The sequence below is a fragment of the Sinocyclocheilus grahami genome, unplaced genomic scaffold (genome assembly GCF_001515645.1).
Source record: "Sinocyclocheilus grahami isolate Dianchi unplaced genomic scaffold, SAMN03320097.WGS_v1.1 scaffold76.1, whole genome shotgun sequence".
In the NCBI taxonomy this organism is placed as follows: Eukaryota; Metazoa; Chordata; class Actinopteri; order Cypriniformes; family Cyprinidae; genus Sinocyclocheilus; species Sinocyclocheilus grahami.
The window spans coordinates 1,175,870-1,202,540 of record NW_015505255.1 but is presented as its reverse complement, the minus strand read 5'-3'; the positions used below and the strand labels follow the sequence as shown (position 1 = coordinate 1,202,540).

Genomic DNA, 26,671 nt, shown 5'->3' with positions numbered 1-26,671 from the left:
AAAAGAAATGGTGTGTATATATATATATATATATATATATATATATATATATATATATATATATATATAAACTTTTTTGATAACAATAATATATTTTATTGTTTGCTGATTGTGCACTCTTCTCCCTGGTTAAATTCCCTTTTTTGCCTGCTGAAAGTGATGAAGTACTGGCATGTGGCGCTGGCTGATTTTGTGTGCTAAATTCCTTCCTGGCAGGAAATAGTCTGTGTGCACTAATGCTCAGACCCTTAGGGGCTTGACATTGTTACAGTGTTCGTGGGTCTTGCCCTGTGGCCAGACTGTAAATCTCTGTCTTGCTATTGCTGATGAGGCTTGGGCATCAGGTGTTGTTAAGTGGTCCAGCTGAATAAGTGCCTAGTTGGCAAACGAGCAGACGGAGTTTGTGGTTTGGTAGGTTTGAAGTTTATATGTCATTATAGGGCCTTTCGCACCGCTTTAGTTCCAGAACTAAATGTACAGTACTAAAGTACTGGGACGATTTTGCGCGAACTATTTCCCAGTTCTATTTAAAGGGTTGCATTCGCACCGACAGTGTGTACTAAGAAGTGACGTAAGCCAGTCGACAGCGACGTCATTTGTGCGTGGCGTTCAACAACAGAAACAAAGAAGAACAACATTAACAACAGGAGGATGAAGGACGCTGTGACCGGAGCTGTGTTTTTGTTGTGTCTCGCGGGTTTCACAATAATGGACATGGAATCTCGACGTATACGTAAAGCGATTGAAAGAACGCAAAGGAGGACTAAGAATCTGCAACGACAACTGGCAGTGCTACATTTGCTACAAGTGCATGCACTTCAGCGTCCGTCCATCTATCGCTGTTCTCCATACTTGCAAAATAAGTTGACACAATGTTTACAGTATGTTTACACGGCGTTTTAAATCATGGCGGGTGAGGGTGTTTTCATACGCGTTTGGCCAATCAATGTCTACTTGCGTCACGATTAGTATCAGTTGTGCCGGTTAGACCCTGCTCCGGAGTAGGAGCTAATTTGGTTCTCGAAAAAGGCAGTCCGGTACTAAAATCGCACCCAGTTCCGGCGGTGCGAAAATGCCAAAAAGTGGGTAGTTCCACAATTAGTTCTGGTACTATGAAAAGGTTCCCGTGGTGCGAAAGGCCCTTATATCAGTTCTACAGCCAAAAATACAACCTTTGCTGCGTATTGTTCTTGAAATGATGATGGCCACTGGGTCTAGGCAGTCAATGAGTCTTTAGCGGTTGCGAAGTGGGTGACTCTCAGCCTCTTCCCCCTGACAAAGGTTCCATTGTTCTAGCGAACACCTCGGGTGTGGGATCAAGCATTGCGGTTGCACATTTTTATGAATGCTGATTAGTTCCAGAGAAATATATGGCCTCTATGTGCCTCTGTGCTCTAACCACTGAGCTTGGGATTGGTGTAACAGTCCAACAGAGGCATCTAAAGGTGGTCTCCAGAAGCATCAGGCTGTGGTTAGCGCATCCGATGGTATGATTTCTCAGGCTGTCACCAGGGTTTTAGCTCTGTTTGCTACTAAAATGTCACCAAATGTTAAAAACATAAACATTATTTATGGTATACATATGTAAGGTTTCAACCTTCTCTCAGGTTAAATCTAAGGGTATCACATTGCATTTTGGCACAAAGCCCGTCTGGTCTGGAGGCTGTTGTGACGTATCCTCCATATGCAATGCACATTAGTATAGTGATAATAGATTAGCCAAATATCTCCAGATGGCAGGGTCATATTACATTTACCATGAAATAAATCGCTTGTAGGAAAACCTATCCATGTCACAATGATATACAATCTTCAAAAGAGGCCACTTCCTTTCTTTAGTGAGTTCAGTCCTTTCTGAGAGTCTTGTAAGTGGCCATAACAGTCAGATTATTGTTCATGATTGTGTGTTGAAAATATATCCATTCTTCATTCCTGTTTTCCAGCTTTTGCTTTCAGGCAAAAAGCATCTTCTTCTTGTTTACACGTCACAAAGCCATTCCTCATCTCACATGACTGCATGGTGCTCCTGGGAAGACCGCAAAATGGCCATAAAATGGTTGTGTATGCTGTGTTGCTTTTATTGGCAGTCTGATGCATTGTGTACTTGTCGTTTTCTCATCAAGCACTCAACATCCTTTCCTTTGAAATCCTATTGTGTAAACTGAAGCAAAGTATGTGTTTTGGTTATGGGTGCCCACTCTCTGTCCTTTTGGCTGTGTGTTTTGTGGAGCTCCTGTAAGTAGAGAAGTTGATTAGTACCCTCCTTTATGTGAGTGGTCAGGGAGGCATATCATTTCTCCAGCATGCTGTCATTACATTGCTTTGTTTGGGAGCCTCACAGAGCACTCTGTGCATTTGCTGGCCTGTCATTGTGCCTCAAGCTTAATGGCACTAGGGTAAATCTCAGCAGTACATCTCGTGAGGTCAGGCTGTTGTGTAGCTGATTACTATGTTGTATGGTATCTTTATGCCTTCTTTTAAGATTTTCACAAGAAGTTACGCTGTGAGTATTATGGCCAGGTTTACTTAGTGGCACTTTTGATACTTATGCATCATCCTAAAGTGTTAATATGTACAGCATATAACAAAGAGATTGAACAAGTGCTAATGTTTTCATCTACAAGATGCAACATGAATTGAGCAGATCTGGTTGCTTTCTTTTGTAGGGCACCTGGAGCATTAAACAAATGTCCTATTTTAATATTCGTTTGTAATCTGCCAAGATCCAAGTTTCTAACTGAAATCAGCATTCAGTATTTTAGGGTAGGATGTTTTTGTAATATGGAACCTGTTGTGTATCTAGTGGAGGGAAACAGGGCAGAAAGATGTGTGATATGCCAATGTTTTACAGTAAGAAAACAACAGAAAAGTAGGGCATTGTTTTTGTGTGGGACTGTTATTACATCATATTGAAACTGGCAGCATTCAAACGGTTGGTTTCCTTACATTGACTTGACAGCCAGGGATTGGTGACATGGAAAGAATGATTTTAATTAGAGGATTTTATTATTTTGACCTGACAAATTGATGCAATAGCTAGATGTTACATGATTTTTTTTTCAATAGGAATAGCTGCTGGTAACATTGCATCATTTTTGTCAATTTTAAAATAATTGTAATAACTTTTAGTCAAATTTTGGGTTCTGTAGAATTTTCTTTTTAAAGAAATGAATTTTTCATTCCACAAGATCGCATCGAATTAATCAAAAGTGACAGTAAATACTTTTATAATCATGTATAGTATAATATATACAGTGGTGTGAAAAAGTTTTTGCCCCCCCCTTCCTGTTTTTTTTAATTGTTTGCATATTTGTCACACTTAAAAGATTCAGATCATCAAACAAATTTTAATATTACACAAAGATAATGCAAGTAAATACAAAATGCAGTTTTAAAATGATGATTTCATTTATTAAGGGAAAAAAGCTGTCCAAACCTACTAAATCATGAAAGAACTGCAATTAACCACTTTACATTTTCGCGTATATATATATATATATATATATATATATATATATATATATATATATATATATATATATATATATATAAAGTGGAAAACGGTTATTTTGAAGTGTAATAATCTTTCACAATATTACAATTTATACTGTATTTTCGATCAAATAAATTCAGCCTTGGTGAGCATAAGACAGTTATTTCACAAACTATTAATTTTGTGTGTTTGTATACATATTTTAACTATTAGTATTGTTAGAAGAAAAAGGCTTATTAGACCAGCATGTGTTGATGCTTCATACATGCTTCCACATTAGAGTTAACAACTTTTGCGGGTGCTATTCAGGTCATCTTGTCCTCGCTTCTTGTAGCCTATCAGTCTGCCAAAGTTTCTTAAAGGGAAAACACAACTTCCTTTATATCCTCAAGTGTTCGGTGAACAAGTGATCCACCCTTTTACATGAGAAAACATGTTAGCAAAAATAAGATTCATCCTAAACATGTTTTAACCAAGAGGCTGTCTTTAAATTTTTTTTTAGTTTGTTTTGTTATTTGGAGTCCTGTGCAGAGTCAGTCTAAAGATCTGCACTGTCTACATTCTCTTATCTTGACTCATCACTGGCCCTTATTTCTGGAGACAGAGTGCAGTCCAAAGGCTTATGTCCAACAGAAACCGTTTTTCGAGACGACGCACTTGAGTTTCAAGCACGCCAGTAATAAACCTCCATGAATAATCTTTTCCCAGCACTCAATAGCTGCCCCGTTGTGTGCCTCCGGCTCCTTCTTTTCATTATCATCTTCCACCGCCTTCCATACCCTCTGCCCACCCTTTACCTATCAGTTTGTCTCTCTCCCACTCACTCCTTAAGAAGACATGTTACCTCGCTACCTTTTAAGTCGGCTTCGGGGCAGCTGGTGTTTGGTTTTAGTCTGAGTTGTTCTCTCTCTCTCTCTCTCTCTCTCTCTCTCTCTCTCTCTCCTCTGCTCTTCTGCAAACAGAGAAAGAGAATCCATATGAGGATGTAGATCCAGTGAGAAGATGTCTGGCCAGAAATTCCCGCCTGTTACCCGAGAGGTCCCGGGACTCACTCAACAGGATGTGGACCTCCCAGGACAGGAAGTCAATTACACCTCCCCAGGTAGTTTCCTTGGCTGTGTAAGATAGTGATGATAGCACCTGCTTTGCAACATATTGTAGTGTATTTTTATGCACTTTTTAATTGTACAGATTTAGATTTACTATACATGTCTGCACCTTTTCGTTTTCTGATCCACTTCCCTCTCACCAGCTGCCCTCTAAACCGAGTAGTCAGTCTCTGCGGCTGCCAGGTCCTGCTGACAGGAAGAGCCAGCGCCCATCCCGCCTGTCTAAGAGGCACAGCCATGATGGCATGCTGCTGCTACCCCAGCTGGGCATGCCTTCCTCCCCCTGTGGCCTATTAGATGACAGCCTGAACCCTTCCACCGATACATTGGCCTCCCGCAGGCAGAAACGAGTCCCCAAGGTAAACAATGAGGGTAGAATGGAGAGAAGTGACTGTGTAGCAGTTGTACATGAATGCGTAATTTATGTAATTCTTTTTCCTAAATTTAACCTCTGAGATTTTAAATCAATATTTCAATAAATTAACAACACATTTGTTTAGTCACAGTTCTCTGGTATCTGTTAAAGATTACGTGACATTCAAGTAAACATAAATATTTTATATTATCTTTTTTTCTAAATATGTAAGTATTTTGAAATGATGTTAAACTATTAATTTCTATGATTTAATTAGTAGTTTTTCAACAACTCACCTACCCCCACAGGGGTGTCCAATCCTGCTCCTGGAGGGCCAATGTCTTGCAGAGTTTAGCTCCAACATGCTTGCCTGGAAGTTTCTAGTGAGTCTGAGGACATGGATTAGCTGATTCAGGTGTGTTTATTTAGGGTTGGAGCTAAACTCTGCAGGTCGGTGGCCCTCCAGGAGCTAGTTTGGACAACCTTGCCATTCCACAACCTTAGTTTGGGAAACCCTGCTTTAAAGTGAAAGGGAAATTGATTGCCAGATCCATATGCCTGGAATAAGAAGGGAATACTCAGACTCAGACATTTGTATTGATGCCGTGAATAGTAACCCTTGAAGAAACGAAGGACTGTTACACCATGTCTACACCGGATGAGAGTGGCCTGATGCATTGTGACAAAAGACATTATAATCAGTGATACTGTCTACACTGAGTGCGACACTGTGCAATGCAACACATTGAAATCCCCGGCAGTAAACTTGACACAGTTTTGCCAACATTAAGAGTTAACATTTGACTCTTCAGAACTAGGTGTAGCATACCAGTCTGCCTTCCAGCTACTTTTCCTCTACACCTGAATGTTTTTTTTTCGCCTTTAACCACACAGTTTTAATGCCCAAAATGTTCATATGCTGCAGGGTTTTAAAGAGCAAAACATGGAATCTATTGCTCAAGTTCACATAACCACTCTCAAGAATGAAAAAAAAGCCCTGAAGGACTGAAAGATTTAGTTTCACTGTTTTTCCCTTTTCAAGACATTTTACAAGTTGCTATAGAGTGGTCCCAGTGGCTTTTAGGAACTCACCGATAGCTAAAATCAATAACTTTCCCATCTGGATACAGCAGCCCCTTAAAATATTATTTGCTTAATAACTTAACAATCCTGGATAAATGTATAGATAAGGGGCAGTTTTAAAAGTCATTTTCAATTGGTTGCATTGTATCTTTTTCCTTATCAGGTGGTGCAAAGAATAAACTCTATCTACTGTACAAAAAGAGGCAAAAAGAGGCTGAAGAAGCTTTCCCTTTCAAACATAGAAACTGCATCTCTAAGAGGTAAAGATTTTTACCATGATGCAACCTCTCAGAATGTGCCCCAGTTGTCTATGTTCAGACCAAAAAATTTTGCCAGTTGACCTTTTGACATAAAACAACCCCTCTTCTCTGTTTGTAGATGACAACAGTGAGAGTGAAAGTGACTCTGATGACAGGTTCAAAGGTGAGGGATCAGCACATATGGCAGACTGGGCAATGTGTTTGAGTTGAGTGCTGCTCAAAGACTGTCCTTTGAACAAACAACATCACATGACCCTGTGATTTGTAACAAGTAAATGTCAAAACTGAGCAAAAAATGTATATAGTATTATTGTATTTATATTTTGAATATACTGTTATTTTATTTAGCAATGTTTTGAATGAGCTTTTTGAATTAGAGTTTTTGCTTTTGTTATTTTTATTAGTTTTTAGCCTTTTTTCCCATATAATAATTAGATTTTTTTGTGCTTCATTTCAATTGAAGAAAATCATTTTTATTAGTTTTATTTTTTGTAAACCATAACAAATCTGGACCTGAGCATTAGATGAGACTGAGTGTTTTTTTTTTTTCATGATAATAGCGTTACAATTATGTTAATGTAAAAGTGCATTTTACATCATTTAACAATAACCATGTACACACAATATACAAACACAGTTATTTGACAATATATATGTTGCCTGTAAAATTGTGCGGATTTTTTTTCTTTTTAACGCAGCACACACTCAGAGGTTACTGAAGCTGCAGTCTGTGCTGCGACGTGCACCCAGTTACAGGACTCTGGAGCTGCAGTTGATCGAGTGGCAGGAAAGGGAGCTCTTTGAGTACTTTGTGGTGGTCTCACTGAAGAAAAAGCCAACCAAAAACTCTTATACTCCGGAAGTCACTTACCAGTTCCCTAAGGTGAATATTCTCTATAAAAAGGGGAGGTGCTTTTTTTGTTTTACAGTTTAAGATGCTACTCAGCATTTGTTGTCTCCAGACAGGTACTTGAAGTGGGATATACATCACTGTTTATTAAAGGATCCCTTTATCGACCTTCTTTTAGGGTAATTTCTTACAGAGGTGCTATCAAACACTTTCCTGATGAAGTCTTGATATATGATAGAAATGATAATAATCCTTACTGCTCTCTGAATTAAATTCAACTCAGTTCAGTTCATGTTTGTTTGTATAGTGCTTTTCACCATACTAATTGTTGCAAAGCAGCTTCACAGAAAATTTGGTAGTTTTGTATGTCTTTTATATCGAGTGTTTTTTATTTAGATGGTAGAATGTAGTTGTTTAGATACATTTTAACAGATTTGTTCACTACTGTTCAGAATTGTGGGCTCAATAAGAAAGTGATGAATACTTTTATTCATTAGTTATCAAAGAATCCTGAAAACATAAATGTATAACAGTTTTCACAAAAATATTAAGCAGCACTGATTTCAACATTGATAAATGTTTCTTGAGCACCAAATCAGCATATTAGAATGATTTCTGAAGGTTCATGTGGCAAGACTAGAGTAATGGCTGTTGAAAAAAATGGTCATAAATGAATAAATAAATTACATTTTAAAATATATTGAATTATAAAGCAATTGTTTTAAATAGTTTAAATAAAACAATTAATTATTTAATTAAATCCAGCCTAAGAAAGCATAAGGGAATTTCTTCAAAGGCCATACAGTTGAACAATAATGTAATTATGCAAATTAGAAACAAGGCTGCAAATACAGCTTTGAACTCTTATCCTATTTGGAATACGTATTGACAATAAGTGGCATAAGCAGGAAATCGTTGCCATAGCAATCATGTTTAGTTACAGAGATAGATTTAATTAGCTGAGATTTGCTTTAGTGATTGTGTTCCCTTGAGAGGCAGAAATATGTTGACACTGCCCATCGGAGAGGGTCAACCCGTTATTGTGCTTCTACACTAGAACAGAGGGCCGATGGTGACATGTGTGGTGCTCGGAGTGGGGGATTGACCCCTTGCTGGGCAGAAAAATATTCTGTTCATACTTGACATAGTAATGAAGGTGCAAAGGGATACTATGAAGAGGCTGTGCAAATATATTAGATGGATTCCTTAACAGGTCTTTTCATCTGACCCTCACAGTTAGAGAGACTCACCAAGCAGATGAGGGAAGCTGAACAGAGACTCAAGGCTATCCCACAATTCTGCTTTCCAGATGCCAAAGACTGGAGCCCTGTGTCTGAATACAACAGGTATCACTGTTTTTCTATGAGATGCTCTGAGTTTAAAATTCCTGCTGTTACTGAAAAGCCAGTCATTATTTTCATGTTATGGCTAATGTTAAAAATCTATATTTTACAATTGTTCTCTAAAATGAAAATTAAACACACTAAAACAAAAAAATCTATTCAGTCAAGTTAGTCATCACAGCATTATAATGTGCAGTATGAGATAATTATGTTCTTGATATGAAAGTTGTGTAGTCGAGATGAAAATGTGCTATAATAGAGGTGGAAAAGGCACATTTATTACATGGCTTTGAAAGAGTAAGGCTATTAAAGAGTTACATCTTTGCTTCAATCTGCTGCTTGAACTGGAAGATGACAAATAATCTAAAAATAGGCAGAAATGAGTGCCCACAATTAAATATCCAATATCATCTGATATATATTCAATATTAGCTTATACTAATTTAAAATAACCAATTTAATGCTATAATTGTAAAGCAAAAGTACAAAAGTAGCACATGTGGCTTTGGTCACATTTGGTGGAAAAAAAGGCTACCCTCACGAGCAATTTTAGAGATTTGTTGGAATTGTACTTCCATCAAGACAAGTACAACCACATTGTTTAGTTTGGGTCATAGGAACAACACTATCGCACAATCAGTACATCAACCGAACTGAAAAATTACAATTTAAACTTCAACAAGTATTCACAATCAAATAGCCCATGTCATAAACGCTCAGTAATTACTTTGGTTTTCTTGCAAACATCTTAGCTGCCTAATAAAGTCTTCTAACCACAGTGGGTACACCTCAAAGGCAAAGTCATCAGTCTCAAGAGCATTTCCTCTCAAGTGGTTTTAAACATTTTTTCTACTTATCACCTGATCTACATGGAGGTTTGGGGACTAATGATGGCTGTCTTTGATTTGCTGCAGTGAGACCTTCTCTTTCATGCTCACTGGAGAAGATGGCAGTAGACGCTTTGGATATTGTAGACGGCTTCTGGTGAGTTTCTTTCTTACATCATGGATTCTTTTCTTGCTTCCTTTGTGTTAGTACAACCATATGTATACTGTATATTGCATCACACATTGTAATTAAAGGGCAAGCATATGGATAGAGGTTTTGGTCAGTCACTTGAGTAAGTGTTTGGTTTGCTCTCTTTTTTGTACTCAAAGAGAAACAGATTCCCGTAAACGTGTCTCCTCGGGTTTAATGAGAGTTTCTCAGGAGACGAATGGAAATGCAAACCATAAAAGATGTCATTGTACCGTAAGATTAGGTCATATATTTGTGTGCCTCGAGTTTTGTGGTGATCATTGTGTTTGGATGGTGTGATGAATTGCATGTTTCATGGGTTTTATTTGTGAATGTGCAGTTAGGAATGTGCTGCCTTTTCTGTACATTGGTGTTATACGTTATACAAGACAGGTTTTGCATTAAAGTGCATGTTAATGGTTATGTGTGGTTTGTTTTATACATCTAAACATTTGTTCTGGAGATAAAAGAAGAGAAATGTGTCATCGATATGCTCTAGTAGTAGTTAATATGACTGCTGTTGCTTGTTCAGAACTTTCTTTTTATAGATGTGGCCTTGTGTTGTTCAGTTTTAGATTTAGAGTGATTCATTATTGGCTTGTGAGATTTCTTTAGCTTCTATTCTTTCTCAGCTCATCCTTTTGAGCTCTGAATGGCCCGGTGGAGAGAGAAGTGTCGACTGTGTTGCCTGCAGGGAGGAAGTCCAGGGGCTGGCATGAAGGCGGCATTCCTGAGGATTTTAACCCAGCTCCACATGCTTGAATTAATCATCCATTTGTAAAAAGTCAGCAGAGGAGAATTGCATACCTAATATGGACAAGAGGAATGGGGATTCTTTGTGTTTGTGTGCTTTGAGAGACACTAACCTGGTTGGACTCCTAGAAATTAGCCAGACTTTCGATTGTTTAGTGAATTGCATGTGACAACTCATTCATTTTGTGGAACTGCACCTGTGCTGTGTTTACATTGGACATTCTGTATCCATTTTTAAAACTTCCATCCATTTTACACTCAAACCATGCACTATTTCATGTGTTTAACTGCGGTTACGAACTGAATAATAAACTCATAGTTCATAAAATATAGCAAATAATGAAAATATTTAAAAGGGGTGATTATTTTAATGGTTCCATCCCCTTGTTTTACAGCAGCATGAATCTTTGGTTCTCATGTTAACACTTATCAAGTCACATCCCAAAACACTTGTAATACTGACCTTAATTTCATCTCAAATATGCAGCATGTTGATGAAAAATCTGTTCCAAAGTTTGGAATCAGCAAATTGTTGATATTTTTCAATATTGATAATAACAGGAAATTATTCTTGTGCACCAAATCAGCATATTAGAATGATTTCGGTAGGATCGTGTGACATTGAAGACTGGAGTGATTGATGCAGCTTTGAATAAAAGTAATAAATAAAATTTTTAAATGTATTAAAAAAAGACTGTATTTAATAAATACAGCCCCGGTGAGCATAAGAGATTTCTTTTAAAACAGTAAAGAAATCTTACAGGCCCCAAACGTTTTAATTGTCCGCTAGATCATAAAATGCATAAAATAATCTCATATACTTACGTCAAGGGGCCAAAACCATATCTAATAACCAGAATATCATTGAGACTTTTGGCTGGGCTCTCATCCACCCAAAACACCCTAGCAAATGCATAGCAACACACTAAAAAGCATTCAGATCATCTTGGCGACAATATAGAAATGCCCTGGCAACCATCTACTACACCCTAGCATCATGGCGGTGACTTTTACATATGCAAGCAACACCCAAATCTGGTTTCTTCTCAATTTCGCCTCTCACTGATGTGATTTAGTACCTTGTGCATTTTACTGAACTCACCTGGATGCTTTCATGTGTTACGAACCCCCAAGTTACTTCATGTGTGTGATTTAATTGCTTGTGTAATCTTTTCCCTGCACCTGCAGCCGAGTGGGAAAGGGCCTCGCCTTCCTGAAGTGTATTGTGTCATCAGCCGACTGGGCTGTTTCAACCTGTTTTCCAAGGTGAGCTCAGGTTTGCTCACTCACACACACACACACACACACACACACAGGTTTGTTTTTGTGAATTGTGGGGACTCTCCATAGGCGTAATGGTTTTTATACTGTACAAACTGTATGTGCTAATGCCCTACACCAACCCTACACCTAACCCAACCCCTTACAGGAAACTTTCTGCAGTTTTACTTTCTCAAAAAAACTCACGCTGTATGATTTATAAGCATTTTGAAAAATGGGGACATGGGGTAATGTCCTCATAAGTCACCTTCTCCTTGTAATAGCTATGTTATACCCATGCCATTATACAAATTTGTGTCCTCATATGTCACAAACACACACACACACACACACACACCGTCTCTCTGGCTCTCAGACATGGGCACAGCTTGAGCAAGGCTTGTGTTGGCATTGAAGAACATCCAGCTTACATCTGTCTTTCTTCCTGGCCTATTAAATTAAATGAAACTATTTTCACTTCCATCTTTCACTCATGGGAAAGTGAGGAAGAAGTATAAAACCATGCTCGGTCCAACCTTGGTTATCATAATATTCCATGGAAATCTAATCTGCATGTTTTCGTCAATCTTAAAAAAAACCTCATGTAGCCGATGAAAACCATGACTTACTAGTGACAGGTTAGAATTCCAGAGACTTCCACACTCATCTAAGAAAGGAAAAAAAAGAAACAGACCGCATGAAATCAATCGCTGTTTTGCAGTGCATAAAGTCAGTAGCAGTGCCACAATCTACTCTACATGTGAATGCCTGTTCTGAACTGCGTTTTTCTCCGTCTACTAATTCAGCATTCATTTATTACAGATCCTTGATGAAGTGGAGAGGAGGAGAGGGATTTCGGCTGCTCTGGTGTATCCTTTCATGAGGAGTGTGATGGAGTCTCCTTTCCCAGCACCAGGCAAAACCATAAAAGTCAAAACCTTCCTGCCTGGAGCAGGAAATGAGGTTAGATCCTTTCTTCATATAAATCAGACTGCTGTGTTATCTGCTGTAGATTAAAAATAAGTTTATTCATCATTGAAACAAATGTAATATAGTCTATATATACATATACATATGAGATCTGAATCCTTAAAGGAATAGTTCACCAAAAAATTTAGAATGCCTTTTAACACTGTGTTTTTCTCCATCAACTAATTCAGCATTAACTTATTACAGATCCTTGATGAAGTGGAGAGGAGGAGAGGGATTTCGGCTGCTCTGGTGTATCCTTTCATGAGGAGTGTGATGGAGTCTCCTTTCCCAGCACCAGGCAAAACCATAAAAGTCAAAACCTTCCTGCCTGGAGCAGGAAATGAGGTTAGATCCTTTCTTCATATAAATCAGACTGCTGTGTTATCTGCTGTAGATTAAAAATAAGTTTATTCATCACTCATTGAAACAAATGTAATATAGTCTATATATACATATACATATGAGATCTGAATCCTTAAAGGAATAGTTCACCAAAAATGTTTAATTTTGTTATTATTTACTCACTTTCATGTCATTCCAAACCTGTATATGTTTCTTTCTTATGTTGAACACAAAAGAAGATATTTTGAAGAATTTTGAAGAACCAAACAGTTGTTAGTCCCCATTGACTTCTGTAGTTTGATTACCAGCATTCTTTAAAATATCTTCTTTTATGTTCAACATAAGAAAGAAACTCACGGTTTTGGAAAGACATGAGGGTGAGTAAATGATGACAAAATTTTCATTTTTGGGTGAACTATCCCTTTAAAGACTACATAATATTAAAATGGACGCTATTCAGGGCTCAACAGTGAGGATGTTTTTTCTGCTTGCCTGGTCAGGCGAATAGATTACATTTTCCTCAACACAAAATTACATTTACATTTTCTATTTCCATTTTCTACACTTTTGCTGGAGAACGATGGCATATACCGGTATATGACCAAACATACTTCCTTAATAAATGTCTCTGGTCTTGTTTTGCATGATTCGTCGGATGTGTTATTCTAAGCAAAATGTAACTTTCTCTGCCTCTGAAATTACTTTTTTTTGGGGGGGGGGGGATATAGGCCAGTAGTAATATTTTCAATTTCCATCTTAACAACATTGATATTGCTCCTTGGAGTAATGCACAGTGTTTTATTTTCCTCAGGTTATTGAGTTACGAAGGCCCATGGACTCCAGACTAGAGCATGTGGACTTTGAAAGTCTGTTCAACTGCCTGAGTGTCCGACAGGTTGTACGTGTTTTTGCCTCTCTGTTGCTGGAACGAAGAGTCATCTTTGTGGCTGACAAGCTGAGGTGAGACACCTTTGTGTGTTAGCTCAAGTGTCTGAGTTATCATGCGTCTGCAGCCTTTGAGCCGATGAATATGAACCGTCAAATGTAGGTAGCATATCATCTCATGTAACACACTCTTCATTCCCATGAGAAAGTTCTTGCTTTTTCAGACCAAACATGGTCAAGCAGTCCTCCCAAACGGAGCTGGGTTTCTAAGTCAAGCTGACCACTGTGACAACAGCAGTCTGAGTGTGGCCTAACAGCAGATGTTCTCAATAACCCCTTTCTTCACTGATGTGCAATGTCACTTCCAGTTTTCCATCTACTCATTCAGAGCCCGTAAAATAACATCTGCTATAAATGAAAGATTTTTATCTTTTTGGGTTGTGCTTTTTCTCCTCCTGTTGGTTGTTGTAGTCTTTGTTTTTCAGATCTATTCCTTTGCCAGATTCTCAAGTCAGAAACTCATCATCACAGTATAAGAGGACAAAGTTTAGGAAAACATCATTCCGTATTTGTCAGTGACCGTAGGGATTCTGAATGGAATACCAGTCATAGTATTGGTCCGAATGTTCCAGCCAATGTATCTTGGCTTATCTGGGCAGAAAATAGCTGTTTTCAGGCCCAGTTCAGTTTTGTCTGTCAGTGTCCAACCAGTGCATCTGTTAAATAGCAGCTTTCTACTGTGGTTTTGGTTAAAGGGTGACCCAACGGCTGCTCCATGCAGGCCACTGCTAAATTCATTTTGACCCCACCCTCTAACATTGGGCTGAACTCCCAGGAGTCCCCGTTGATCTAAATGCAGAAGTGGGTCAGGGCAGAGACAGGGCTTTGGTTCTGTTACAGACGTTATGCTCCCCGGAGGTTTCGGACATAGGGGGTCATTAGGGAGTAGGTTATTTGTGAAAGCTTAATCTCCACAAATCATCATTGAGTAAGTGTTTGGACAAACAGCAGTTTAAAAAAAAAGTTTAAACAAACAGCAGCGGGGTATGTGGGGTGGGCAGATACTGTGAAGGAAGGAATGCACTTCCTGTGTGAGTGACTGCGTGTGTTTCTCTCCTCTAATCAGTGGCCATATTGTAACAGGGTGACAGATGTTACTTAATGTTACAAATTTACATGATGCACTTTAAAAGTTTGATTTCAGTCAGACTAAAAAATATTTTTTCTTTTTTAAAAGTCACGCCAACACATTAGTCTGACTGAAATCATACCAGTTTGGTTTTTGATAACTAAAGTCAAACTAAAAATTAGGGATGCACTGATCATAAAAATGCATGGTCAATTTCGATTGGCAGTTTTTTTTAACAAGCAAATTGGCTGATACCGATTGCTATGTTTTTTGCTCTATTATATGTGTTTAAAGCAAAAACAGGATGGTCTTGAACTCTGAAAATGATGCTACATAAAACACTAAGCAACAGATGGGCTGAATGAAAATGTAAATTCACTCTCTTTCAGTAGATGGCGCTTATAAAACTGCAGCAATATAGCGCTTATAAACACTAATAGGCATTAGGTTGAGGTAAAATAAAAACAAAATGCCATCTTTTCTGAAGATACATAGATGCATAGATTCATGTAACCCCCCCCCCAGTCACTATTTAGAATTTTTTAATGAATGTTTCACAATATATAATTGAAAATGAATGTATTATTATGAGTACAATTCATATTTATATTATTGTTATAATTATTATTACAATCTAACATCAATAAAATGCTAAAAATATATAAAATCAAGAATTTTTTTTTCTTATTTATACCACTCAAATATTGTTTCTGTTTGTTCAACAGTTTCTGTTTATAAAAAAAATAGCAGAAATACTGGGGGAAATATCTTGCCTTAAATAGTGGGCCTTCGAGTCAAAAAGGTTGAGAACCACTGCATTAATCAGATAACAGTTGGTCTCTCTCAGTTGGTGCTTGCTCGATTGTTAACTCATGTGAACGTACTAAGTGTTATTGACCTAGCTTGTGTTGAAACCTTTCCTTTGCTGTCTGCTTCTTCGCACATGGTACACCAATGCTTTATTTCACAAACTTGAGAATATTTGACTCAGAATAGCAAACCATGTTTCTTTTCTTTGAACCATAGAACAAAAGTAGTAGTTCTATGTTGTCGCTCAAAGTACGCTTTACAAAACCCACTCGTTGTGAATGGCTTTGAATCACACCCATTATCATAATAGATAGAGCTCTGGTTACAACATAATATGCTGTTAAGCCAAGTATTGACATTCCATGGGCTTGGCTCTGTTCAAAACAGGATAGGTGGATTGATGGGATTTGGTCCAGGCCTAGCTGTGTTGCCCAGCAACCTTAGGTGGATTATGGGCAGCGCTAGACTAAGGTAGAAAAGTCTCCTTTCTCCCACATCAAGGACATTGCTGCGGCTCTCTTGGGAAAGGCCACTGCAATCCAATTCCAAAAAATGTCTGCCAACAGTGTGATGTATGCTTCTGTAGCCTATAACGTATATCTGCTGCTCAGGATCTGGCAGAAAGAAAACTCACTCCATGTTAGGCAATGCTTTCCTTGGGATTTCATGCGTGTTTGTTTTAACCCTTTCCACACTTTCTGAAGCTTAGGTCATCCTATTTGTTGTGGCACTGAAAGTAATTGCTCTCGAATCACAAACTTTTCCATTTACTATGTGATTGTCTAGGGAGCTCTTCTTTCCAAACTAGACACTGATATTCAATCAGGCTGCCGAGCGAGTTCCTTCCTGTGGGGGGTCGAGCAGCTCTGATTGTTAATGAAGTAAATATATTACCCAATATTATGTTAAAGTATACACAATAATACATTCATTTTTATTGAAACTGCTGCTACTAAAATTTCTGTATAATGATATGCATTTTGTGTAGTTATAAAATATATATCAGGAAGGAGTTAAACTCTCCCAATGCGTTGCCTGGTTTTGTAATTTCTAAACTGCTTCCTTTTCTTGGTTACATTGTGTGAGCATATTTTTGTGTAGCTATAGACGTCTTCCTGTAGTAAGTGACTGTTGTTGTTGAATCAGAGCACAGAGAGGCAGGTGGTAAAATGTTTTGTGCCTCAGACGAGATGAAAAGAAAAGGAGACGGAAAGCCTTTAGGCAAATGTAATATAGTATTGCCAAGTTGGCCAGAGACTTTTGTGTGGCTAGTTTCTATAGTAAACACACCAAAAAAAAGAGCTTGACTCAACTGAGGTTTTTTTCTTTTTTCTTTTTTCTCTTTCTGTTCTTTTATTATCACAGGAATATGTTTTAGTATATTGCATAATGGTGGGAACATAGACTTTACATCAGCTTTTGCATAAACTTTGTGTTATTGCTCTTACATCCACATACTGCATGTCACCACTGGTTAAACATGCAGAAGCTCTCATTAAATATATAACATTACTCTCTAAGCTCTTTCCAAAAGCCAGCCAGCCATCCAACATTCCCATTATTTTTGAAAATATGCAGTATTGTTGAGAATCTGTCCAATTCAGTTTGGCTGGTTAAATGAAAGCATATGTATTTTTTCTCTGATTAAGATCTTGAATTTTCACCCTTAAGCTGCTTCTGTTGCAAATTATTCTATTTAAGGCTAGCTCAAGTAACAAACACCAAATTCCATCAGCTGAGTGTCTTATTTTAATAACATTTTTACATTTACATTTAGTCATTTAGAAGACGCTTTTATCCAAAGCGACTTACAATAAAAGCAATCAAAACCAACAAAAGAGCAATAGTACGGTATGTAAGTGCTGTGACAAGTCTCAGTTAGCCTAACGCAGTACACGTAGCAAGGTTTTTTTTGTAAATAATAAAACAAGTCAAAAAAATAAAAAAGAATAGAGAATGCTAGTGTTAGAGGGGCATTTGACGGTATGTAAGTGCTGTGACAAGTCTCAGTTAGCCTAACGCAGTACACGTAGCAAGGTTTTTTTTTGTAAATAATAAAACAAGTCAAAAAAATAAAAAAGAATAGAGAATGCTAGTGTTAGAGGGGCATTTTTTTTTCTAATAAATAAAAAAAACAAGTAGAAAAAGAATAGAGAATGTTAGTGTTACATGCTTTTTATATTTTAAATGAATTGAATTTCAGTTTTCATTTTAAATTGACATTAATTCTGTTGTGCTTTTGTCATTTTTATAATATTGACTTTTTTAACATTTCTGTTTAGATGTAATTTATTTTTAGTTCCGTTATTTTAGTACTTTAGCAATATCAACTTTAGTTTTTCATCTGATATTTATTTTTTATTAGTGCTGTCAAACGATTAATCGCATTCAAAATAAAAGTTTTCGTTTACATAATATATGTGTGTGTGTGTGTGCTGTGTATATTTATTATGTATATATAAAAACACACACAGTATATATTTTGAAAATATTTACACGTATTTACATGCATTTATATTCATATAATTTATATTATATATAAATATATTTATTATATAAACATAACATTTTTCTTAAATATATACCTGTATGTGTGTGTATTTATATATACATAACAAATATAAAAAGTACACACATATATATGTAAACAAAAACTTTCATTTTGGATGCGATTAATCATGACTAATTCGTTTGACAGCGCTCATTTTTATTTTATTTTTTAATAGTTTTATATTTAGTTAACAGTAACTAGTGGAAGAAGTGTAAATCTTTTTATATAGATTTTTTTTTTTTTTATCTTTGAGGAAGGTTCATGCTTGCTGATTAGTTTAAGTTCTCAAATGAACTTATAATAGGCCTTATGATAAAATACACAATATAATAGCTGTTATATCGTTTTGTTCTGGTCAGATAAAGGATGCTGTTGAGGATGCAGTGCATTTTGCGCATACCAGCTCTGTATGACAGCCCAGACAGGAGTCAATTACAGTAGCTAGCAGCAGTTTTCAACTCAACCTTCTATCTGTGCTGGAGGATTCGGGCAGCATAGAGCAGTGTTTGGACTGGTCTAAAGTTCCGTCTTCATCTTTTCCCATGGCCTCAGTTATGCTGACATTCCAGGTATCAGTTATCAGAATCTGCCTGTCTTGCCTGTGGCTAGGTTTTTAAAATCTGCCTCTCTGTTCCCAGTTTGAACATGCCAAAATGCAGGATGCAGAATCTCACACACACAGACCTTCAGACACCACCGTCCTAGAGTGCACAGACCGTGAAATTTAATATTTAGATTTTGATTAAAAATGCTAACTACTAATTGCTTGTGCTAATGTGTGGATATGTAATTTTTTCTGACCTGGAGCTTATATATTTTGATCAAAATAATTGAAATTAGGATTTTTTAAATGTATAATAAAAAAAGTTTCTGCCACAGGATAAAACAATAAAAACAGTAATTGCAACTTTTTATTTCACAATTTGGACTTTGTTTCTTGTAATTCTGAGGAAAACAGTTAGAATTGTGAATTAAGAATTCTGAAGAAAACGTAAGAATTGTGAGCCTTCTGAGATTACATCTCACAGTTTTTATCTCACAATTCTGACTTGATTTCTCTGAATTCTGAGTTTTCATCTCACAAGTTTTTTCCCCCCTCAGAATTCTTATCCTTCACATCCCGCACTTCCACCATAGAGTAAAATATAAAAAACGTAATTGCGACTTTTTATCTCACAATTTTACCCCCCCCCCCCCTCTCATTTGTGAGAAAAAGAATTGCAATATTTGAACACAGAATTCCAAGATATGAACAGAACCGTGATATATAAAGTAAACTTAGAACTTGTAGTTGCACTCTAAAAAATGCTGGGTTAGTGGGTTAAATATAACCCAGTGCTGGGTTAAAAAGGGACAAACCCAGCTATTGGGTTGTTTTGACCCAGCTGTTGGGTTCAAAACAACCCAACCACTGGGTCAAAACAACCCAATAGCTGGGTTTGTCCCTTTTTAACCCAGCGCTGGGTTATATTTAACCCAGCATTTTTTAGAGTGTGCGAGAAAGTCAGAATTCTCGCAGATAGTTTACATCTTGCAATTCTGACGTGTTTTTTTTTCTCTGAACTGCAAAAAAAGTCTGAATTGTGAGATGTAAACTCATAATTGCAAGAAAAAAGTCTTATGAGACAAAAAGTTGCAGTTACTTTTTACATTTTTTTATTCTGCCGGCGAAAAACGGGCATTTGTTTTGTGCCTAACAACACAGATGAGCAGTATTGGAGCTGCAATTCTGTTTAGTTTACTGTCAACATACCAAATTTGATCTCTGGGTTCAGTCCTGATCCTTTCTAATTCATGACTGGAGTCAGTGTGTTTCCGATGGTTTATTTTCTCGGCCTCTGTATATGTGGGCCCATGTGGTGGATGGGACAGAAAGAGATGTGAACGAGAGAAAGGAGGGTCAGCCACTATCAACAAGCCGGGGACCGTGAGAAGGCCACTGTGCTATTTGTGACTTTGCACTTAGCCTTCGTTGTAACATCTCGCGGCTGCTTTAACGTCACAGAGTAATTTAAGGCTCTGAGGAGCGTGATCTGCAAATGTGTTGTGTGAATGAGAACGAGCGTGTGTGTTAACAGTGTGGTAGCCCATCACGATATCATCTTTACCATATCACCCTGAAGATATGAAGACTTACATGCAGCCCGTTCCACATACAATGGGTAATGTGGCTGATGAACCATTTGAGTAAAAGCCGCACAGAAAACCAGACTGACTTAATGATTGTCTTGTGGGGACATTTGACTCTTTTTGTTGGAACATTACTAGTGATTTACTGGTAAAATTTGGACAGCTGCAATGTAATAAAATGAGTATTTTCTCCCCTCTGTTTGTTTCTGCATAAAACCGTAGATTTCTGTTTGCATTTCTGTGTGTTTTTTGTTTGTTTATAAATGGAGGTATAAGTCTAATTATTTTCTGTGGTAATGTTGGGCACTTTAGCATGTTTAGCTTCTCCCCTTTGCTACATAGTGAAAGGTGTGTGGTGTTTGAGTGCATAAAGATGTAGTGAAACATCATGTCACTTCCTTCACCCTAAAAAGGGCAAAATCATGTACACTACAGTTCAAAGGTTTGGGGTTTGGTAACTTTTGTATGTCTTTGAAATATTTTGTATGATCATCAAGGCTGCATTTTTGAACTCATTAATACAGTGAAAACAGTAATATTGTGAAAAATTCTAAAAATAGTTCTATTTTAATAGATTTAAAAATGTATTCCTGTGATGGCAAAGCTTAATTTTGACTGAGCAGCCATTACTGCAGTCTTCATTGTCACATGATCCTTCAGAAATCATTCTGATATGCTGATTTGGTGCTTCAGAAACATTTATCATCAATGTTGCTTAATATTTTTGTGGAAATCGTGGTATTTTTTTAATGAATAAAACTTTTATACCAACTGCATTTATTTTAAATGTATTTCTAACTTTTTGTAACTGTCAATTCAATGCATCCGTGGTGAATAGAGGTATTAATTTCTAAAAAATCTTATTAACATTAAACTTTTGAACAGTAGTGTAGTGGAATATTCATGTTATGTAGACCATTTGATATGACACAAACCGTCTAAAATGTATACATTAGATGGCAGAATATGTAGTATATAATATAAATGCACAGGATATAACACACCATTTGTGGAAATGATCATATCAGTGATTTTTATGATGTGTTTTACCACTCCAAGCTATCATTATCTTCAGAGGGTTTTATGTAACTGGTATCTTGAATGCCACTGTCACAATGCAAATAATATTAGAGGAGATCATTTGAATAGCACCGCCACTGGCTATTTTCTTGTGTTGCTCTCATAATCTCAGATTCCATTGTCCCCTTGCTAAAGCCAAAATAAACGGGAAAATCTGGGCTCAATATACTTTTTCCAGAACAGGATTTGCTAAAAAAGCATGTGATATTTAGTAAAAGCTAGGTGATTGACTGTGTGCCTTTCTCTTTCCCTACAGTACTCTTTCCAGCTGCGTTCATGCGGTGGTGGCTTTGCTCTACCCGTTTTCCTGGCAGCACACCTTCATCCCTGTGCTGCCCACCTCCATGGTGGACATCGTCTGCTGTCCCGCGCCCTTCCTTGTCGGGATTCTGTCCAGCTCACTGCCAAAGCTCAAGGAGCTGCCAGTGGAGGAGGTACTTGATATCTCTTGTCACTAACTCCCAGCTATGCTGTTGTCACCCATCTTGTTTGTTGTAATAAGATACTTTGTCAAGTGTGTACAACATGTGCTTGGCTTTGTACCCACCTAAGTTAAACTGGTTTGTCTGATAAACATTAGATCCATTAGAACAAGTCATTAGATCCAGGGAGAGAACTCGTGTATAAAAACCTAAATTCATAACCACAAAGACTTACTTTTTATTTCAAAGTTTCAAGCATTTTTCCTAGCTCTTGGAGGCTATTATTCTGCAATATGTGACTTTGAATTCCTGTGAATATAGTCACATTGGCAGCTCTCCTTAACAGTTGCTCTTACTCTAATAATCTGCCTGAACATTGAACCCTTATGTAGTAGAATAAGGGGCTAAAGTCATTTTCCCAGATTCAGAAAACTGTTGAAATGAGCGAGAAACACTAAGTATAATAACATGCCCAGAATGTGGGCCAGTTTTTGTGTATGAGCCTTGAATGAGGCATCAGCTTCATAAGCCTAGCTCAGCATTCCTGACCAGGCTGTTGCCTTTCTCCCTTCTAAACTTTCCCAACCGGGAGAGTGTTGTTGTTCCCAGCTGCCCATAGGACACTGCCAGCTTGGCCACAGGGTTGAAGTTTGGTCCCTACTGAGTGTTTGGCATTTAGTGCATTTGGCAGAAAGTCGTCTTTAGTACTTTTTAGACATAAGTGCACTTGTAATGGCCATAAGGGGTGACCCTTTGCAGTGAAGACATCTGGAAGCACACCAAATTGTGCTGCTTGTCGTTGTTAACACTGCGTTTTTAAATGGATGTCAGGCTCCATCTGTTGTGGATCAGCTTGTGGAAATGCTGTGACGTACGAACCTCCCAAAACAACTGAGTATAGTGTGATTAAACAGAATGATGCTACTTAATGTTTGAGATCTGTTTCTCTTTACGTTTCAGGCTTTAATGGTCGATCTTGGAACGGACCGCTTCATCAGACAGGTTCGTCTGCCTACAAAGTTTGACAAACTCTCCCATGGCTCTAGCGTAGCTAATTGCGTGTCGTCGTCATTAAGATCTGAGAGCATCTGTAATACAAACAAGCTGGCTGTGTCATGTTATGAATCACTGAACGTTGTTACAATGTTAATCTTCATACTCTTCTTGTATACAGATGGATGACGAGGCCTCTCTATTACCACGCAAACTGCAAGCTGCTCTGGAGCAGTCTCTCGAACAGAGGAACGACATCATCAGTCAAGACTCCGACAGCGAATCAGATGAAGGTGAAAAGCCAGACGTCTTGGCCTTGCTCATCTGTTTACAATGGACTTACTGTGCATCATGAAACATGCTCTGACTGTAAAGCACGACATCTGGCTTCACTGTATTTCATTTCCTATTCAAAGCCTTTGTTGTTTATCCACCATCACCAAATCTAATCATATTTCATATTTTTTGTTGATGCTTGATAAAATATAAATGGCTGGTTTAGTTGCTCTAGCATATTTTCTAATAAACGTTTCTGATATTTCCCAGAGTGCACCACCTCTTTGAACAGTGTGGTATCAGAGGCCTTCATCCGCTTTTTCCTGGAGACTGTTGGCCACTATTCGCTGTTTCTTACCCAGGGCGAAAGAGGGGAGCGCATATTCCAGCGCGAAGCCTTCCGCAAGTCGGTGGCTTCTAAGAGCATCCGGCGATTCCTGGGGGTCTTCATGGAGTCTCAGATGTTTGCTGGATTCATCCAGGATAGGGAGATGAGGAAATGCAGGGCCAAAGGTAAACCATGCTTGGTCAATTAAAGAAAATGGCTTCCCATAAAACATGGTGTCTGTCCTATTAGCCTCAGGCTCATATAAGTGTAATTTGAAACCCACACCCAGCATAATGATACACTACTTGTGTGGGTCTTTCTGAGTTGGGGTGGAGGCAACTTTTATATTGAAAGTCAGATCTTTACTGCCACCTCCTGATGACCAAAAACAATGCTTTTGACAGAAGCATAACGTTTTTTTTTATTTTTTTTAATGGGCATTATTAATAGTAATCTATGATCTATTGATATGAAGTCATTTAATTGATTCTTATTGTTTTTTATTGTTTATTTAATTTATTCTTTTCTTAAATAGGTCTGTTTGAGCAGAGGGTGGAACAGTATTTGGAGGAGTTACCAGACACAGAACAGAGTGGAGTCAACAAATTTCTGAAGGGTTTAGGTGAGTATAGTACAACAGTTATGCGACACATGCACTACCCGTCAAACCTTTGGAATTATTAAAAAAAATGTGATTGCTTTTGAAGTCTCTTATGCTCACCAATGCTGGATTTATTTGATCAAAAATATTGTAAAAACAGTAATATTGTGAAATGTAGTTGCAATTTAAAAGTACTGGTTTCTGTTTTTATATATTTTATTGTGTAATTTATTCCTGTATTTGTAAAGTAGAATTTTCAGCATCTATTTCAGTGATTTTAGCATCACTCCAGTCTTCAGCGACACATGATCCTTCAGAAACCATTCTAATATGATGATTTGGTGCTCAAGAAACATTTCTTGTTATTACTAATGTTGAAAACAGTTGTGCTTAATATTTTTGTGGCAAACTGATATACTACCATTCAAACGTCTGGGGTAAATAAGATTTAATTTAATAAAAAATAAATAAATTAATACTTTTATTCAGCAAGGGCACACAAAATTGATCAAAAAGTTACAGTAAAGACATTTATAATTTTTACAAAATGTGTTTATTTCTCATATATGTTGTTCTTTTGAAATTTCTATTCCATCTTTCTATTTCTACTTTCATGTGACACTGAAGACTGAAGTGATGGTTGCTGCAAATTCAATTTTGGCATCACAGGAATAATTTACATTTTAAAGTATATTAAAATATTAGAAGCAGTGCTTTTAAAATTGTAATAATATTTCACAATATTGCTGTTTTTACTGTGCTTTCGATCAAATAAATGCAGCCTTGGTGAGTGTAAGGGACTTATTACAGAAACATTGAAAAATCTTAAATGTTCCAAACTTTTGTCTGGTAGTCGACATATGTAAGTACAAAGCTTGTTTATAAAAAGGCATATCAGACACTGCATATCAACTTGATGCATCAAAATGTCATCCTTTTTCAGGAAATAAAATGAAGTTCCTTCATAAAAAGAACTAGAAACACTTTATTGTGAAACCAAAAACTGTGGACATTTTCTACAAATGCTACATCTGAAGACCTAACACGGCTAAGTCACGTATGTTAAGATGTGCCTGTTGTGTTGACTCTGACGTTCATATTTTTGTACATATTTATGAAAGCTGTGCTGTTAATCTCACATGTAGCTCTGTTGTTACCTTTCCTGGTACTTTGTATATGAAACTAGATAAATAATAGTATGTTACTGAGAGTATGAATGGTTATATTGCAGTATAGCCTCCACCCTTAGAGTTAACTGTGTTGAGCTGGATGAGATGTATGAATGGAAACTTGACAGGTGGATGTACAGTGGGTGTGTAGTATTTAACGCTAGAATTTCTCCATGAATTGTATTTTGTGCATTTATTAACACATGAAGAGTATAATTACCTTATTTACAATGTTTAATAAAAAAAAAATCAATAAAGTTTTTCTGTTAATTTCTCATTCTGCTTTAATTAACTACTTTGTCCCAAAATGTTTAGGACCATAGAAGCAGACCCTAGCTTGCTGTGACTATCTGTTCAGTGAAGATATTCCTATCCTTTTAGTCTGGCCTTTCCGTGCTTAAAATAGCAGTAATGAATAATACACTGGGAATGTTTTGAAACTTGACACATTTTTGCTATATTATAGAAACAAATATACAACTCCTGAATTGGTCATATGTGTATTTCAATCCATAGCCAGTGTCTGGAGAACACAGATAATGGAAATGGAGTTTGCAGTCATCCCAAAAATTCCCAAAATTCTATTTTTATTTGTTGACCTGAACTCAAATGTTTGAGTTGAGAGCAAGATCCTTTTTCAACAAGCCTTCGGCAGACTTTGTTCAATGCATAAAATGCAATATTCTTTTCTATGCATAACATTTTAAATGAACAAGAAAATTGCTTAAATTACATTTAAATTAATATAATTTTCTAGAAAGAAGTTACCATTTATTCAGTCTTGTCTTATTTCATTTGTTTCCAAAAACCTCTCTTTAAACTGATCAAGTTTGAAGTTTTTTCGTTGTTGTCACAAACATCCAATACATTTCTAAAAAACTACAATTCTATATCAAATATTTTGCGTTAATAAATATTTTAATGCAATCTACGTCGCAGTCCACTCCCCATTGGCAGGTATTGAAGAGAGAGCAAGTGCAGAACCGACATCTTTCTCCATAAGTGCCACAACAAAGGTGTCTCGTAGCACTACCAAGAAAAATATGACAGTTCAGTTATAAAAGCTGTTGAAGTGGATACCATAGAATACATATAATTGCATACCAAATACTAAATCATACAAATAGGCCTACTAATAAATACTATTTTTAACACTCTGAAAAACTGTATTAGCTATACATATATTTATGGATAAAAATGCCAATTATAGTGACCCTGATCAAACACTTTTGGCTTTTCCAATTTTATGGGATTTTGGCTTTTGAGATTTTAAACACATGAAACTGATATAAACATCTTTATCTAACCCTAACAATATTATACTCTCTAAACTGATATAATTTTTTTTTTTAACTTACCCTAACAATAATGTGATTCATTATTCTAGACAAGCAACTGAACGCTCTCTACACTCTTAAAAATAAAGGTGCTTCAAAAGGTTCTTCAAGCGATGCCACAGA

At 37.0% G+C, this 26,671-nt stretch overlaps 1 protein-coding gene across 3 annotated transcripts in view; it reads left to right on the top strand.

Annotated features, from left to right (window-relative positions):
- LOC107585951 (suppression of tumorigenicity 5 protein-like) overlaps window positions 1–25,488 on the top strand; it is a 57,603-nt gene extending 32,115 nt beyond the window's left edge. For all 3 annotated transcript variants that reach the window (XM_016273142.1, XM_016273144.1, XM_016273143.1), the window contains 16 exons: window positions 4,456–4,595; window positions 4,746–4,961; window positions 6,204–6,300; window positions 6,419–6,463; window positions 6,999–7,183; window positions 8,387–8,496; window positions 9,408–9,477; window positions 11,452–11,529; window positions 12,346–12,486; window positions 13,649–13,797; window positions 21,679–21,856; window positions 22,805–22,846; window positions 23,019–23,130; window positions 23,384–23,626; window positions 23,977–24,063; window positions 24,986–25,488. In XM_016273142.1, coding sequence (XP_016128628.1) covers window positions 4,456–4,595; window positions 4,746–4,961; window positions 6,204–6,300; window positions 6,419–6,463; window positions 6,999–7,183; window positions 8,387–8,496; window positions 9,408–9,477; window positions 11,452–11,529; window positions 12,346–12,486; window positions 13,649–13,797; window positions 21,679–21,856; window positions 22,805–22,846; window positions 23,019–23,130; window positions 23,384–23,626; window positions 23,977–24,063; window positions 24,986–25,020 — 1,928 coding nt within the window. In that variant the 3' untranslated portion in view covers window positions 25,021–25,488. The remainder of the gene's footprint in view (window positions 1–4,455; window positions 4,596–4,745; window positions 4,962–6,203; window positions 6,301–6,418; window positions 6,464–6,998; window positions 7,184–8,386; window positions 8,497–9,407; window positions 9,478–11,451; window positions 11,530–12,345; window positions 12,487–13,648; window positions 13,798–21,678; window positions 21,857–22,804; window positions 22,847–23,018; window positions 23,131–23,383; window positions 23,627–23,976; window positions 24,064–24,985) is intronic.
- Window positions 25,489–26,671: the final 1,183 nt, after the last annotated feature.